The sequence below is a fragment of the Penaeus chinensis genome, chromosome 9 (genome assembly GCF_019202785.1).
Source record: "Penaeus chinensis breed Huanghai No. 1 chromosome 9, ASM1920278v2, whole genome shotgun sequence".
In the NCBI taxonomy this organism is placed as follows: Eukaryota; Metazoa; Arthropoda; class Malacostraca; order Decapoda; family Penaeidae; genus Penaeus; species Penaeus chinensis.
The window spans coordinates 36,376,626-36,394,125 of NC_061827.1; the positions used below are offsets into that span (position 1 = coordinate 36,376,626).

Consider the following 17,500-nt stretch of genomic DNA (forward strand, 5'->3'; position numbering starts at 1 on the left):
TAATAAATCGATGATACTGCTAATACTAATACCAATAATGATAATAACAATGATACAAATGCTAATGTTAATACTAGTAATAACGATGGTAGTAATAATAATGATGATGATAATGATACTGATAATAATAACAGAAATGATAATGATAATAATATTGAGGATAGCTGTAATGATGATATTAATAATGACAGTAATGAAGATAATAATGATCAGAATGGTAATAAAATTGATGGTGATAATAATAGTAATAATGATCCTAATGATAATGAATTTGATTGTGATAATAATGATAATAATAGTTGTAATAATAATAATAGTAATAATAGTAATAATAATAGCAATAATGATAATAACAAGATAAAAGAAATGATAACAAAAATAATAACAAGAACGATAATGATAATAATAATAGTCATAATAATGATAATAATGAAAATGGATGAGAATGAATATTTACACTACAAGATATGTATTTAATCAGTTTAGAATATATCTTCGGTAGAAATATTTGTGCTTCATGTATTTCCGACAAAAATATATTCTAAACTGGATATATACATTTCTTGAATTTTGAAAATATTCATTCATGTATACGGTTCAATGATAATAGCAGTGATGATAATTGCAATAATGATGATAGTGATATTAAAAATAATGATAGTAATAATAATGATAATAATAATTATTATTATTATTATCATTATGTTGATGATGATGATTATTATAGCAATAATGAAAAAGAAAATAACAACAACAACAATGATAATAATAATGATTATGAAAATAATAATGATAATAATAATCATAATCATAATGATGATGATATAATCATAATAATAACAATGGCAATTATAATAATGATACTGATAATGATAATAATAATGACAATAATAATAATAATAATAAAAACAATGATAATAATAATAACAGTAATGATAATAATAATGATAACAATAATGGTAATAATAATAATGGTGATAATGATAATAATAATAACAATAACAATGATAATTATAATAATAATAATATTGATAATAGTAATGATAATAATGATAATAATAATAATGATGATGATAGTAGTAATAGTAATAATAACAATAATAATAATAGCAATAACAATAACAATGATAATAATAATGATAATGACAGTAGTAGTAGTAATAATATTGTTATTATTATTGTTATCAGTAATGATGATGAAGATGATAATGATAATGATAAGAACAATAAGGATAATAGAAAATAATAATCTAATGTTAATAATAATAATGATAATAATAACTTGGACAATAACAATGATAATGATTATAACAATAATAATGATAATGATCATCATACAAATGATAATAATAATCACCATCACCATCATAATGTTAATAAAAACAACAATGATAATTATAATGGTAATAATAAAAAAATATGATAATAACAATAACAATGATAATAACTGAGAGATAATACTTATCAGTATTCTCTTATACTGAAAATAGAGAACTTGACGATAAAGGAAATTGCATAGAGGCTTATTGAAAAATTACAGTAAATATTCATAATTACGAATCTTACACTTCTTGTAGGTTTTGTCATGGGGTGACGCGGGCCTACGAGCCTAAATCTAACTTGCATAACGTGAAATTTAAATTCACAATCAGTTTGAAATCCCGTAAAGGTAGAATATAAAGCATATCACCGTGACTTTTTCCATAGGCAATATTATCAATATATATATAAGAATAGAACTTCCTTGACAAAAATATATAAAGAAAGAGAGAAACAGATATCTAAATGGAAACAAATATCTAAATGATATTCCATTCTGCGAATTTGACATGACGCTTGTAATTCTTCGTTTAAAGTTACCATATGTGACAGTTAATGTCACCAAAAATGCGAAGTTATTCTGAGAAACAAGTCTAACAAAATAAAAACGCTGAATGTAATACAGAAAATGCCAAACGCAGAAAAAAGCGCCAATAGATGTCCACTACGCGACCTCTCAAAAAATTCAAAGTAAGAGAAAGGAAAGCCCCAAAATACAAAATAATCATCAATAAAATATCTAAAATACCATACTACAATATATCTTAATGAGAGAAAGATTAAAATAAATACAAACACCTCCAATAAAACTCGAGTACGCGAGCCTGACCTACGGACCAGAGAGCAAGATGGCGCCGGGCGTGACGGGAACCTCTCTCGTTGACGCCATAGAAACGGAAATAGAGAGGGCGAAGCAGGACTTAAAAGGCGTCGATGAGAACTTGAGGAAGTTAACAGGCAGGGATTTTAATGACCCGAAGTAAGTTAGAATGAAAAAAGGCCTCAAAAAGCGAGGGAACGGTCACGTGAGGGAAGGAGTGGCGTCATGCCAAGCGTGTTTTTAATTGATTTTTTTTCAATGTTATTTTCTATATTTTAAAGACCGGAATCAAGTACATACTCGTATGACAAACAGACGTTATCTTTATGATGTTTCTATTCGTCAGGTTTCACAAGCGTTGATTTGTTTAATGAATAAGGATGGATTAAAATTCCCAAAAGCTGGAAAAGTGATTGTGTGGATGCGTTATTTCTCTCCGATTCGCTCGCGGCTTTTATCTTTTATGCCTCCGTGATGTTCCGTTTCGATCCTTCTGGGAGCACGTCTAGCCCAAGAAATACGTTTACAAGCCAAGGGAGATCAGTCAAATAGTCTGTAGTAGATATGTGGCGAATGCTCAGGCCAGCGTGTCAGGGAGAAAAGCCTTGATGGCCAAACGAGAGATTCTTTGGCCTATAACTTCAAGGGTATTTGCAGACAAGATTCACAACTTCTCAAGCAGGTTGATGTGATGCTTAGGAGGCAATGCTTGTTGGTGACGCAAGGCTTTAGTTCCGGAGGGAGTGCTCCTTCCCTCCAGCATTGTGGTGGATTCGTGGGAATGAGGGTCTAGGGGCCAAGCCAGTTACCGGTTAGTCTTTCCAGTTTGGACGCACCAAGCAAGGGCAGTGTGACGGTGTTGGTAATTGTCTAGAAAGCTTTTGCACGGCCGAACGTGACAATAGCGGCATCAATGGATTCCTTTAAACCTCTACTACCCATTTGTGTTGGACTTTTGCCGTGGAATCTCTCCAAGCCCCCACAGTCTTGACTCTGACAGCAGGAAAGGGCACGAAAAGTATCAGCAGAATTACAGGCTAAAATGTATATATAATAGATACATGATACATCACTATATTGTCCAGTGCAGGAGGCACGGCTCCCTGCAATCCTCCTTTGGGGGCTGCCATCCCCCAACTCCTGCCTGGAAGATAAAAAATCCTCAAGTATTCACAGCATGATAGAGCATACAACCGATGTGTGGAAGCACTCAATGCTGAATCTGACCTAGGCTGTATCCTGATGTTTGTACATGGTGGATTCTTTCCTGCACAGGGCAGGGTGGGGGGTCACAGCCCCCTGCATGTGACAGTTAATGTTACCAGAAATGCGAAGTTATTCTGAACGCTTACCAAGGTGATATACATATTAGTGTATACCATTATTAGACTGATATAATGGTTATTATATTGATATTTGATTATGGAATAAATATAGTTACCTGTAATTTATCGATATGAATAGCCCACTATCAGTTTACATTTGTTATTTGTTTTAGCACATAGATAGCCACACTTGTACGAAGTCACCAATGAACCAATTGCGAGTACTGCCGGTCTCGCCCATTTACCCTTTTCCTTGATTTATTAAAATATTTTAAGTTATCATATTTTGCTGTTACTAATGTTTATAATTATAATTTCAAATAATGAAAATAACACCATCAATATATATAGCATTAGTAAGAAATGTTTTTCCCGCCAATTCAAGGAATGGTGAAATTAGGTAAGGTCACAAGGTCTACTGACTCTTTTGTGGAAAAGTACTAGGCGAGCCATCTATGAGCAGAGACATTTCACAAAAAAAATATAGAAAATAAGCACAGCATTTCCCCTTTTTTTTTATTCATTTTCCCCGGCTGCATGTGGTTAAAGTGTCTAGTGTCTTTTACCAAAAATTTGTGTGCCACAGCCAGAATCATAGAGAATGGAAAACACTTGCCAAAAAGAGACTTCCAGAGTGAAGTGACCTAGCACTTCTTGTGACTGTAAATAGAGAGAACACCTCTCAGCCTAAAAGATTTTGCAAGGAAATTTCTGTCCCCTCTCCTCTTTAGTATTTTTCAAGGTATATATGACCAGGTAGCTCCACATCTATATAGCCTGTTGAACCTAAAAATTAAATTGACTTTTGACTGGTAAGGAGCTCTGTTATCATAAATAAAAGAAAAGAATTTTTGTTAACCTCTGTTAATTTTGACAATATCTAGTAAATTATACAAATAACTGATTATCTAGCTATCTGATATTTCACAACACTCTCTCCTTGGCTAAATGTGTTGACATCATCAGCTCCGCCCCTTTATTTGATCCAGTCAAAAAGAAAGAAAAGAAATGTTTAATATTTGCAATGAATGAAGGCAAAGAGGCAGAACTTGCTCAGAAGTTACCAACTAGGATTTTCATCAAGACAGTAGAGTGACCTGTTTCAAACTATCTTGGTATTCTTGAAACATATCTGTTGCATGACAAAGTGGTAAAGTAATTCTGCAGAATCCAAGCAAATTTGATTTCTTTCTTGTTACAGCCGAGCTTTACGCAACAGTAGTCTATTTATATTATATGATTGTAATCATATAGTGCAGTAATATATATTATACTGAATATTGATCATGAATACAAATATCATATAGCAATTATTAAGGGTAAACATTTATTTCAATGTGACTTTTTAAACCTCGCAGCCAGCGTGGAGAGCAGCGGAGAGTACGCCTATCCTCTGGTGGGAGAGATGAAGAGCCCCCAGCCAAGCGAAGACCCCCAGGGGGGGTCTTTGCCAGGTAAGAAGAAAACTTGACTTTTATATCCTTGAATTAAAAAATAGTCACTTGGTTCTGTCTCCCTCTTCCTCTCCCAAGGACAGCATTTCTAAGTGAGGTGCCACTAGAGATCACCAGGGGTGCTAGAAATTATGGACCAGTGATGCACAAATATAGATTCTGAGTAATTGATTTATCAGCTTTTTGTTTTACTCCACAAAGGTTATATTCTCTGAAAATTCTTGGGTATATAGATATATTTTACAAAGAAACTGTTTTCACTGAACAAGAGTTTTACTGGATATATTTCATAACCACAAGTTAGAAACTCAAGTATAGATGCATGCACACCTATTCCCGGTATGCAGGTGCAGTCCCCCAGTCCCCCACTTTTATTTACTTACAGATTTTGTTTGGAGAGAGAAATCATTTTTATGTAGGGCTTCCCCAACTTTCAAATTAATTCAGGGATGCTGCAATAGAGAAAAGGTTGAGAAAAGATGCTGTAAGGTATTCTGCTATACAAAAGAACTGTGTGTGACACAATTCCCTTTGTTCCAGGCTGGGAGGTGTGGTGCAAGAACAGCAGCATGTTGACCACAGAGCGAAGCCCCGAGATTTTCGCGGGGAGCACCGTCCCACTCCAGACTTGAGGGGAGACTTGCGGGCGGAAATCCATGGGGATTTGCGAGGCAGACGAGTGCAGGAAGTGGCTGAGGAGGATGAGAAGATGCCTAAGGTATGCACCATTTCTTTTTCCTTTTTAGTCACTTCTAGCAGTGGTTTGTTTGTGAAAGAGAATTTTATGATATGGGATTATTAACTGATTATGCAATAAAACAAGATGTAGTTACTGATACCTGCCTCCCACAGCCATCTCTGCCTTCGTCTGTGGCTCGCCCTCAGGCAGACATGAAGTCCCGCACAGAAGCTGCAGCAGAGCTTACCAAGGATAGAGCTTCTCGGGACAGGTAATACTCATTATATTGAAAGAAAAAATAATGTAATAATGAATTACATGATAGTGGTAGACGTAAGTAACTTACTTTTGCTTTATTATATACATATTAAATGACATTAGCTACTTCTTAGGAACCGCCGCATGTTTGGTGCTCTACTTGGTACTCTCAAGAGGTTCAAGAATGATGAAGCAAAGCAGAAAGATAAGGTGAGTTAATCTTACAAATGATACAACTGATTGCTCTCTCTTCCTCACTGTAATTCTCATTTCTTAAAAAAAACTGATCCTATGATAGTCTTGAATTCTTGAAACAAATCAATACCTTAATATGCAAGTTGAAGAGGAAAAATGTTAAATTAATGTTACACAAACTAATTCCTAATATTGCATACAGGAAGAACAGCGCGCTGCCATTGAGAGGAAGCTGGAAGAAAAGGGTCGCGTGGAAAAGGAAGAGCTGCGCCGAGAACGACTAGAGCTGATCAACCAGAGGCAGGAGAGGAAGGCACAGATTAAGCGTCTCACTGTTAAGATGGCCCGTGTGAAGGAGGTGAGTCTCCCTTTCATGCTTGAGCAAATGAGAATGCAAGTGAGAACAGATGGACTTCCATTCAAATGACAGATATAAAGGTATTGATAATAAATTGATCATATATCAGGGAAATGTATTTAATTTCTATTATTTTCATACCCAAAGGATTTTCCTGTGTTTGTTATTGAGCAGTACTAAAAACTCTTTCAGCACGAGCAGTGGGAGGCACACCAGATGAAATTAACCAGATTCATAAGAACCAAGTCGATGCCCTCCATCTTTTGGATCCCTCGAACCCACACTGCCAAGACCACTAGCCTCGTGCGAGCCTCACACGATAACATCATGAGTAAGTTTGACTTCTAATTAGTTTAGAATCTAAACTAATTAGAAGTGCATGAGTTATTACTGTAGTTACTACAGGTCAAGTGAGAAATATTTGAAGAATGTTCTTGTTGGTTTTTGTATAGAAGTACAGGTCTGTTTGTGTAGATTGAATGGCTTTCAGGTCAAGTAATCACTGATGTTTTTTGCGTGTTTGATAGGTCAATTGATGAAAAGTACTTATATCATTGTATTATTTTGCAGATTACAATTTAAAAAAGAAATTGCAAAAACAGTTATGTGGTAATTTATGATGTCCTCTATCTTACTAATATTCTTTGTCATCAATTCACAGGTACTTTTTTTTTTTTTTTTTTTTTTTTTTTTTTTTTTTTCTGCAGGATGTTATGAAGAGAAATTTTATATTTCTTTGTGTATGCTATCTTGCTACTAATTTGATGGTAAACAATGACACCTGTAATATGTATATATAAAAGGCACTTGCTAATTCTAGCTGAAAGTTAAAGCCTAAACATGTGAGGCATCTTTTGAAAGATTTGTTCTAATAGTGAGGTAGACCTATTTATATTTATGATGGACCCTAACCCTCTTTATTTCATTAATATTTATAAAACATTTTTATGAGTGATCTTTTAAGTAATTTTATATTAATTTTTAGACTTTCTAGCATCCCAGGGAATGTTTTCTTTATATTTTAAACTTTATCAACCTTTACAGAGGAACTCGAAGAGGACCGTCTCCGGATGAAGGAAGAGCTGGAGGAGATACTAGGGTCACGTGCGGAGGATGATCAGGGCGAGATGGGCAGGGATGGCGCAGAGGGGGGGGAGGAGGAGGAGGAGGAGACCTACGTGCACAGGGGGGTCCGCTCAGCCGTCGCCAGGCAGGGGGAGGGGGGTGTCAGTACCTCTCTTGATAACTGTCCTGGTAAGTTTAATCAGTCTGCTGTACATGGTATTATTATCTAATGTTTACAAATATTGTGGATAATACAATTAACCTGTTGGATCTGAGTGACGTGACCATGTCATGAAAAAATCTTGGTCAATGGGCAGATGTGAACATCCCCTCACAGGTAAATCTGGCCATAAGACGGAGACACAAACCCACCATCACCAGCATTGCAGCTGAAGGCTGGGGTGATGGAAAAGACACGCCACAAGTGCACATAATTATTGGAGGTTTATTTTACTTATTTGGCGATTTTGCATTATTCCCATCGATGTATGAGTTGGGGAAACAAATGTCCGTGAGTGGTGACTAGAAACAGGGGTAGCAGGGGCATTCTGCCCCTAGGGTGTTATGCATTCCTGCCCCTAGCTAGCAGTTGGGGTCAGGCTGGCAACCCGGTCCCATAAAACCCCTCACCAGCAGGCAATCCAAGTCAGAGCCATCCCAGAGGTGACTCCGACCCGATTTGCGGCTGGGGGTCGCTGCTCCCTGGCTCAGCGTCCTGACCAGGGGCTTATCAGATCGGGATGTCGAGCTTGGTATGATGGGTGTAGGGCAAAGCCCTCCCAGGGAATCCTGCACCATGAGACTTGCCTGGTTGTGCCAAGGCGTCGCCCGGCTAGATGCCCACAAATGGGGTCAATCTGCGGTGAACATGCTGTATAGCAGCCTGGAACATCCTCAGTCTCTCGGAGGATGATCGACTGCCTTTGTTGTCGGGGAGCTGGGGAGGCTAGGGATTGCCATCACTGCCTTCTTTGAGGTGTGAAGGCTTGGTAGTGGGGGTTTTACCTACTACTGGTCTGGCTGCAGCAATGGTGCGCGCCTTATGGGACTTGTGGTGGCTGTCTCTAACCTTTTCCGTTCCTCAGTCAAGAAGGTTATCCCTGATGACGAGTGAATTCTGAAGCACAGTCTGGGCTTCAGATCTTTATTGAGGGAAGTGGGCTTGAAGAGAAAGATGTTCTACACCAAACTGGACTCTGTAGTGGATCAGTATCCCTGGAGAGACACCCTCATGGTCTTGGGGGACTTCAATGTGGTCACTGGCACTGACAGGGAAGGATACGAGCTATGCATTGGTCCCTATGGTTCTGGTATTAGGAACATCAATAGGTCATAACTCTTAGACTTCACAAGATCTAGGAGGCTGAGGACTGCGGGTTTGTGGTACCAGAGATTTACGCCGCTGGACTTGGTATTCCAATACTGGCATTGTAGCTAAAGAGATCGACCATATCCCGAGAGGATCCTTCAGAACTTCAGTTTTTAGGAGTGCTGAGTTCTTTGCTACCGACCACAGACTTCTTGTTGCAACACTAAGGCTCCACCTCAGATCTGGACGCATTCCAAGACCTCACCAGCAGGTGTTTCATCTTGAGAGGCTCAAGAGTGAGGAGGTGGCTCAGGAGTATGGAGTGGCAGTCTCAAATCAGTTTAAAGTGCTTGGCACTCTACAGGACCCTGCTGAACTGTGGGATACCTTTAAGTGAGAAACCCTGACAGCTGCTGAGGAGTGCCTTTGGATCCGACCTCGGTGAAAGAGGCTTGTTGTCTCAAATGAGATGCTGAATACTATAGAGATGAGTTGTGCTGCCAGACTGGATGGGAACCATGTTTTGCACATTGAGTTGTCTCTCTCTGCTATAGCCTCTTTGAGAATGGAATAAGAAAGGTACGTTAGGAAAAGTTGGAAGGTCATTTTGCCCAAAATGACCATCGACCTGCTTTCCGAGCCCTGAGGGAACTCCGGTCAGAGTCCATCTCTCAACTGGGCTCGGTGAGGGCAGAGGATGGTCACGTTGTCTGAGCCCGCTGGGCTGAGTACTTTGAGCAACTGTGTGGGGTAGATCCCCAGTCTTCACAACTCCCGTTGGCTGGCACCCAGCCACTGGTGACTGATCCACCAATCGGTGAGGCACCACCTTCCATCGAAGAGGTGAGAAGGGCGATCTCTAGGCTAAAGTGTGGAAAGGCTGCTGGTATCTGTGGGATTGTTGTGGAGTTGTTGAATGCTTATGCATAAAAAGAGTAACCTAATGCTGATGGGTAAAGAAAATGAGTAAAAATTCTATACTCTGGGGATTAATGGTAACGAGTAGACTTTGGGTGCGGGAGTCCGCTATATCAAGCCAAACGTCCTGCTCCAAGCACTCTGGCGTGTTGCCGCGGCATACAGCTGTACCCCTTAGACCAAGCAGTTTGTTATGACGCCAGTAGGCATGGCCCATCAGTAAGGGATTAAATAACTTTGCAAATAGCAGGCACAGAGTCTTGTCACTAGACCTTGCGCACATGAACATATATATGCCCGGCCTACAAGAATCCACCCAGCAAAGCAGCTGCTCATGTAAGCCTAATGCCTGGATTTTTTATGTGATTGTCGTAACGTAACCAGATGCAATGGGTTAAGTGTTGGCTATTGATTGTCATTGATATTAAAAGCCTGTGTATACTAACCATATTCCCGTGTTTCCCTTGACAGATTTGTTAGATTACGAGGCTGAGGAGGGAGAGCTAGTATATGGTGAGGCAGACCTGTCAGGTAAGGATGATGACGACACTGAGCGTATGGTAGTCCAGGTCGACGGCAGGGGAGAAGGTGCTCGAAAGGTAGAAATTGTAGCTAGCCAGTCAGAGGAAGGAACATCAGGTTTAGAGAGAGAGAGTAAGGGCAATGATAGTGAGAAAGAGAATGAAGGTAAACTAAGTGATGGGAGCAGGGAGAGAGAGAGGGATAGGCACAATAGGGAGAAAGATAAGAGTAAGGAAGGGGAGAGGGATAGGAAGAATAAAGAAAGGGGTAAAGAGAAAGAGAGAATTAGAGAAAAGGATAGAGATAGGGAGATGGAGAGAGATAGAGGGAAAGACAGGATTGGTGGGAGGGATAAGGAGAGGGAGAGGGACAAGTCAAAGGAGAAGAGCAGAGATATTGCAGAGAGGGAAAAGAATAGGGACACAGGCAAGAACAGAGAAGTACAGACCATCTACAATAAAGAGACGGAGCTGGAGGCCACGGTTGTGCATGTCAAAATAGAGAAAGACGACGATGACGAATCAGGGCCCAAGGCCTCTGAGGCTGCGCTCAAGAAAGTCAAGGAGGAGAAACCTGACAAGGCACCCTCAAGCACAGCTGACAAGACTGATGTGGAGGAGGCTTCCGTCCCCACCGAATTACCCCCCTTACCTCCTGCATCCACATTGCCACAGCCTCCAACCACTACTGCTCCACCTTCCCCTCCTCCTGCAGTCCCTGCACCTAGTGAGGAGGAGCAAAAGGAAAGCCAAACAGAAGAACCTGAGAGAATGGAGGAGAGCAGCAGCCACAATAAAGATGATGAATCATCTGCCATGTCCCGCAGTCCAACAAGTGGGAAAGATCCACCTCCCACAGAGAGTAAAAACACACAGGATAAGAATGACAAGGAAGGGGAAGCAGAGGTAGGTAAAAAATCTTCATCCAAGTCCAGACATAGTAAGGATGAAAAGGCAAAAGCACAGAAAGCACAGAAGAAGCTTGAGAAAAGGAAGAAGAAGGAAGCAGGTGAAGAAAAGAAAAAGAAGGGTGATGACTCAGGCTCATCAGACAATAGCAGTAGTGAAGACAGCAGTATCACTACTAGTAGCAGCGATAGTAGTGATAGTGGTAGCTCAGATTCAGAGAGCTCGTCAACAAGCTCTGGGTCATCCTCTGGGTCTTCATCTGACTCGGAGAGCGACTCCAGCGGCACCACCAGCTCAGGCAGTGACTCTGAGTCGGACAAGGAGAGAAGGAAGAGAAAGGTGAGGCGGAGAGGGCGGGAGTCAAGAAGTGGCGAAAGCAGTAGTGACAGTGAAGGAGAGGGGGGAGAGAAGAAGAGCAGGAAAACAACAAAGAAGAAGGACTCCAAAGAGCATGGGAAGGGAGTGAATGTAAAAATAAAGGAGGAGCCACAAAGCGATGAGGAAAAGGGCAAGAGAGATGCAAAAGAAAAAAGTAAAGATAAAGACGCAAAAGGGAAGGAAAAGGAGGGCTTGAAAGTTAAGGAAGGGGATAAGGAAAGGGAGAGGGATGCTGTTAGACGAAGGGAAAGAGAAAAAGAGAGGGAGAGGGAGAAAGAGAAGGACAAAAAGAATGTTAGGAGCAAAAGCAAGGAGAGGAAAAGGGAGAGGAGCAGGAGTAGGGAACGTAGAAGAGACAGGAGTAGGAGCAGGGATAAAGAGAGGAAAAGTGACAGGAAAGATAGGCGATAGATTTACTTCCAGAGGAGGTAGTAAGGGCATTACTGGGGAGGTTGATGCAAGGGGTTTATTTTGAAAGGAGTCTTTTTCATTCTAAAGTGCTCTCTTTTAGTGATGTTTGTAAAAAGTCATTTCATTAGACAAAGTTGGTATATATATGACCCATATACTAAAAGTGCTTATGAGAAGTTGAAGAAGTTGAGCATGAGCTTTATACTTCCATCTAAGCTAGTTAAAAAAAGGCCATGGCTGAATCTATTATCACCATTTTCTAATATAATAGATTAAGTAGAAATGTTTTGAAGATTTAACAAAGACATGTTTTTAAAAGTTAACAGTTTATACTCCTTATTGATGAAAGTTAATTCAGTCATGGTTAATAGAGGATAAAGTTCTCTTATTTTAGTTTCTTATATACAGATATATATTTTTTTCTTTTTTTTTTTTTTCTTTTTCTTTTTCTTTTTCTCTTTTTTTTTAGTTTTAATTTATCTTCTTTTTTATTGATACCAACTTCTTTTCCAGTACATGTTAGATTTTTTGTGAAATAAAAATGATCCCACAGGATTTCTGTTTATCTATCCTTAAAAATTATATTAAAGGGTGTACATGCAGTTTTCTAAAGAAGATTAATTCATATATACAGATTAACCCATTGGCGACGGGTATAGAAAATTTTTAAAAAACTCTACGCTCTGGCGAACCGCGGCAACGCACCGACTTTGAGCGCATGAATTCGGTATATCAAGCCGAATCATTGCCTCGGGGCGCTTTGGGGCGCCGCCGCGGCGGACAGCCACACGCCACATTTCGGGCGTATTGTTATGACGCCTATAGGTGTGACCCGTCGCCATTGGGTTAAACAGAAAAGGTATAGCTGGTGAGTTAGTTTTTATTCTGGTGATCATAATGTATTATAGACTTACATAGGTAGACAAAGTAGGGATCAACCTGCATGCAAGTTCCTTTAAAAAATTGAAATACATGCTGCAGGCTTTAGGTATATTTAATAATAAAAAATAGGACATTTTTACTTCTTCATAATGAAAAGACCTGAAATGCCTTCATCATTTAAAGGTCACAAAGTAACCAAATGTATGATAACCTTCAAGGCAGCAAAGGTCAGTCCAAAGTGTATTTTCTGATATGTAATGAAATATTGCTCTCCTGGTCTGGTATGAAAATTTTTAATCATGTATAGTAATTTTTGAAGTCAAAGTTCATTGGTAAAATTTCTTGTCCTCAATAGAAAACTTTTCTTGGGATTTCATGTTAGATTTTTTTTAAAAATGGGCACTGTAAAATCATGAAAAGTATAGAACTTGGGCAGTATACATATTTAATCCATTATGATGCTATCATGCTGGTATTTTTCCCATAAACTTCTGCACTTTTGTAGAAACTTGTGTATCAAAACCCTAACATACTGACAGGAAACCATCACTCCCATTGTGCCAGCATAGATACTGCTTCACCTATGAAAAGACTCCCCAATCAGCTTTGTCCACAAAACAGTAGCAGGAGACTAAGCCATTTTTCGAGTTGGATTCTTGGAATCTCATAAGCTAATAAATGTAATTGCATAAAGAAAAAAACCACCTAGGATATTAATTAACCCATTTCTGTTGGGCCACACCTTGCAGCGTCATCTCAAACTGATCAATCTGCAGAGTGTAGCTGTATGCCGCGCCAAAGCGCCAAAGCCCTACGAGCCAGGCATTCAGCTTGATGTAGTGAACTCAAATACCGACTTATTGCCATTAATCTCCAAAGCATAGAGTTTATTTATTTATTATCTGCACCTGCCGGAAACAGGTTAAACTTAAACTCCCACCCTTCAATCCCATACACACTGTTATCATGGGGGGACATAGAAGAAGAATGCTGAAGCCTAGTGTTGTGGATCGCCTCTGCATTGGATTTAACCCTTGCAATTTTGCATGTTTTTTTCTCTTCTCCCCCATTCCTTTTCCAATCTCTTCTTTCCACTTCCTAAGGATGAAAGGCTGGCTTTGTGGCAGCCTGAACAGCCTCTGGGATCCATGGACACTATATTCCCTGATGGTTTGGGCTGTGTTTCTTCCCCACATAGTTCAGGCTCACCATGGCCAGTAATTAAGATTTTGTACTCTTATTAGTGGCATTAAAGCTTGCTACTTCATCACCTAGCCTATCTCAAATTAAGTTATCTGGTTTCCCAACCCCTAACTCTCCTTTGAGTCAGATCACTGCTTCTTGTACCCCCTCTTCAATGCTTGCAGTCAGCTTAATCCATTCTAAATCATCCACCGAGGCCTTTACTCAATCTTCAGAATACATTCCTTCCTCTCCCCCAACATCCTCCACTCCACTCTCCTTCATTTTCTGCCCCCTTCCTGATTAATCTTAATATGCTGAAAAGATGAAAGGCTGCCTTTTTTGCCAGTCTTGAATGGCCACAGGGAGCCATAGGCATTATTATTCCAATGCTGTCCTTCCCACCCCTCTCCCTTGTTCCCAAGATGTCTCAGCATCTCCCCCAGTATCTTTCCCCTTCCCCTTCCTTCTACCTCTTTTCCCTCTGTCAAATTTTTTTTGCCTATCTAAATCCAGCTACTCTAATTTATACCATTTCCCTGATGCCATCCCCTCCCCCTCCTCACTTTATCTGTCACACCAGTCAATCTTATACCACATTCTCTCCAACACCTAATTCTTCCTCAGCTCATCTGTCATCTGTTTATTCTTTTCCTCATAAGAAAACCTTCATTTCACAAACCATTCTACCCAACTCCCTTCCAGAAATTCTTGAGGACATCCAATACAGGACCCAAGAGAATGTTCCTCTCCCTCATCCACCCTTCAGTCTCTTCCCCATTACTTCTACAATCAAAGTGACTCCTCCTCATCTTCATATTTCCCTAACCCGTCTTCCTGCCACACACTCCCAACAGAGCCCATCCTCCCCTTCTCCAAAACACCCCCCTTCTGTCCCCATTGACCATTCTCCTTCCTGGATGTTCATAGGACTCCCTTTTGTTACTACAGTATCCTTCCCGATTCATTTGTCTCTTTCCCTGGGTTCCACTTCACCGACATCAATCTCTACCCTTAATTATTACCCGTCAATTACTTCATAGTTATTTCTCTTTCAGCCCCACATTCTGTTGTCACATCCATTTTACTGCAGCTAGTATATCTGCTTTTCCTCACTTATCTTCTCTTCCCCGATCCCCCAACCTGTTTTTATATCCTCATGGAACCTCCACTTTTTCCTTTGACAATTTATATCCATCAGATAGATACCTTGTATTTGACCTATTTGCCTCTCCAACTTGAGCAATAAGCAAAAAAATAAATAAAATAATTGGTTAGAGAATCCTGATCTTCCTACATTCATCCTTTCACTTATTTTAATTTTTTTTTTTCCTTTTGTGTTGCTGCTATTCATCCTTTTTTTTTATGTCCTTGGTCTCTACTCACATTACTCTCTTTATTTCACTTATTTTAAACCTGTAGTTTAGTTTTGTCTTTCAAGCTACAGTACTGTTGCCAGACAATACACAAAAAAAAAATCTGAAAATTGCAGTTAAGAGTTTACATTATTTTTTGTAACTTCAGAAGTTGGTTATATCTCCAAGTGAATATCCACTACAAGATGATACAATAGCGTGGCTAGTTCCTTTCCTCCCTGACTTTGGCCCCAGCATGCAAATACCAATACTTACTGAACCTGTACTTGTACAGCCAATGTTCTGTGGTTGAGCTATATCCATTCTTCCTCCTCACTGTTGTGGACATCTAAGTCCCACTAATGCATTGACTGCTTGCTTGTATAACTCAATATTTTAATACTACATATTCTATTTTCACTGCTGTTGAGGATTTCATGAGTGTTTTTTTTTCCAATTTTCATCTATTGTATCTTCTAATCCTTACTTCATGAGGCTTAGGAGCAAAGCCTCCAAGTAAGGAAGTGCTATATGACATCAAAAGTCATATGGCACTATGATAAATTACAGTAGTGAAAAGGGTTAGGAACGAGTAAATGATTAGTGTAAAGTTAGACTGAACAGTACTAGAGGGTGGTATGGTAGTGAAAAGGGTAGAGGAGGAGCTGGTGGGCTAAAGGTAAAGGTTGTTAAAAGGAGAAACACAGCAAAAATGAGTTTAATGATTATAAGTGGACAGAACAAGGGGATGAAGAAAAGGAAAAGGGAAGGTGGAGGAGAAAAGACCATGTAAATTTAGTCATTGGCTTCAGTCCCTATCTCCTAAGTCCCAATGAGGGAACATATAACATGAATGAAACTATTGTTTTAGTTCTACGAAGTTAATTTTATTACTTCATTTTGTCTATATGGCCTATCTGTAACACATGTATTACACTCCTCTATAATTTGGTTTAAGGCTTCATATTCAGAAACAAGTTTGTTCAAGAGGTTGCAAAATGCAATTAGAGCATTAAGGCCAAAAAAAAAAAAGTAAAAAATAATAATAATAATAATAAATAAACTTAACCATTCACAGTTCTTGAAGATGATGAATGTTCTACAGATGAAATGATTATTATGGAGAGAGAGAGGGGAAAAAAAGAAAAAAAAAAATGACTCGCATAATAAAAAGATGAATTCTTTCTGTTTATCTCTTGTAACAGCAAGTGAACTTTTTTTCTTTTTTTTTAGTTGCGAAAATTAAGGTGAAAATCAAACGCCCAAATTTTCACCCATAGTAATATTGCCATATTTCTAAAAATGTCTATTTTACAAAAGCTAGTATACACAGGGCCATTATATCATGGCCTCTCAAATCATAAATTACAAACTACAATACACAGAGTTGAAATATGAATTTACATAATGTCAGAATTCATAAATTTCTTGAACAGAATCACTAGGGTAACATATTTACAATATTGTACTTACAAAAAAGAAAAAAAAAAATATTGATAAGACTTGTGACAGCATACATTGCTTAAGTATTTTTTTATGAAAAAGTATGAAGTACAGTTGAATGCCTAATAAATTAATGGACATTAATTTAAATACCCTTGACAAGATTTCCAAGTCAGTGATAACAGAAGCAGCATTTGCTACATTGATTGGCAAGAACACTAAAAAATTATTGCTTTATACATAAGCAACTAATCATAATACTTGCAGACAGCTACTAAATTCCTGAACAATCAATCAATTTCTATTGATATCTATACTCTGTTGGAAACAACAGTTGAACCAACATCAACTGCTGGAATCATGAGGGAAGGAGGGGGTTAAAAGTCTGTTTGAGAAATGATTCCATCGCTCAAGAATCGTGATGTCTAAAGCCCAATTATGATATCAAGGCAATTCAAAGCTTATGGCAAAATCTGAATTATTGACCAAAGGGCCTTAAAAACCTAAAACAAGTGGGCACATGACAATCCTGCAGCGATGTTTTCTACCTGGAATCTTCACCAGAACCACACCAAACAGTCAGGAGGTCAACTTCCTGACCTGACCACGTAACTAGGGACCACTAAGGCAAGCTCCCCTAACACAAAACTATTTATCAAGAATAATTTATGATAAAGTTCAGTGGATCTGTGCCATTGTTTATTACACAATCAAAAAT

The 17,500-nt window shown here is 38.9% G+C and overlaps 2 protein-coding genes across 2 annotated transcripts in view; one reads left to right on the plus strand and one right to left on the minus strand.

Annotated features, from left to right (window-relative positions):
• Nucleotides 1-2,141: 2,141 nt before the first annotated feature.
• Nucleotides 2,142-15,652, plus strand: LOC125028760 (pinin-like). Its single transcript, XM_047618241.1, has 16 exons — nt 2,142-2,299; nt 4,824-4,919; nt 5,460-5,637; nt 5,772-5,869; nt 5,991-6,066; nt 6,254-6,409; nt 6,602-6,740; nt 7,454-7,663; nt 10,173-10,464; nt 10,642-11,162; nt 11,274-11,470; nt 13,552-13,638; nt 13,906-14,019; nt 14,133-14,145; nt 14,612-14,781; nt 15,509-15,652. Exons 1-16 carry the CDS (start codon nt 2,169-2,171, stop codon nt 15,650-15,652), a joined length of 2,622 nt encoding a protein of 873 aa, XP_047474197.1. The 5' UTR covers nt 2,142-2,168.
• Nucleotides 15,653-16,606: 954 nt separating this feature from the next.
• LOC125028761 (serine/threonine-protein kinase Genghis Khan-like) overlaps nt 16,607-17,500 on the minus strand; it is a 52,974-nt gene continuing 52,080 nt past the window's right edge. Inside the window, exon 35 of the mRNA XM_047618242.1 lies at nt 16,607-17,500. This exon is cut by the window's right edge and continues 2,121 nt beyond it. The gene's annotated coding sequence lies outside the window, so the exon portion shown is untranslated.

What these genes read in the sequence shown, in the direction of transcription:
- LOC125028760 (XM_047618241.1), top strand. Translation starts at nt 2,169, where the DNA reads ATGGCGCCGGGCGTGACGGGAACCTCTCTCGTTGACGCCATAGAAACG. An exon ending in CCAGGGGGGGTCTTTGCCAG is followed by an intron (nt 4,920 to 5,459) that starts GTAAGAAGAAAA and finishes CCTTTGTTCCAG; the next exon opens with GCTGGGAGGTGTGGTGCAAG. An exon ending in AGGAGAGAAGGAAGAGAAAG is followed by an intron (nt 11,471 to 13,551) that starts GTGAGGCGGAGA and finishes CACACCTTGCAG; the next exon opens with CGTCATCTCAAACTGATCAA.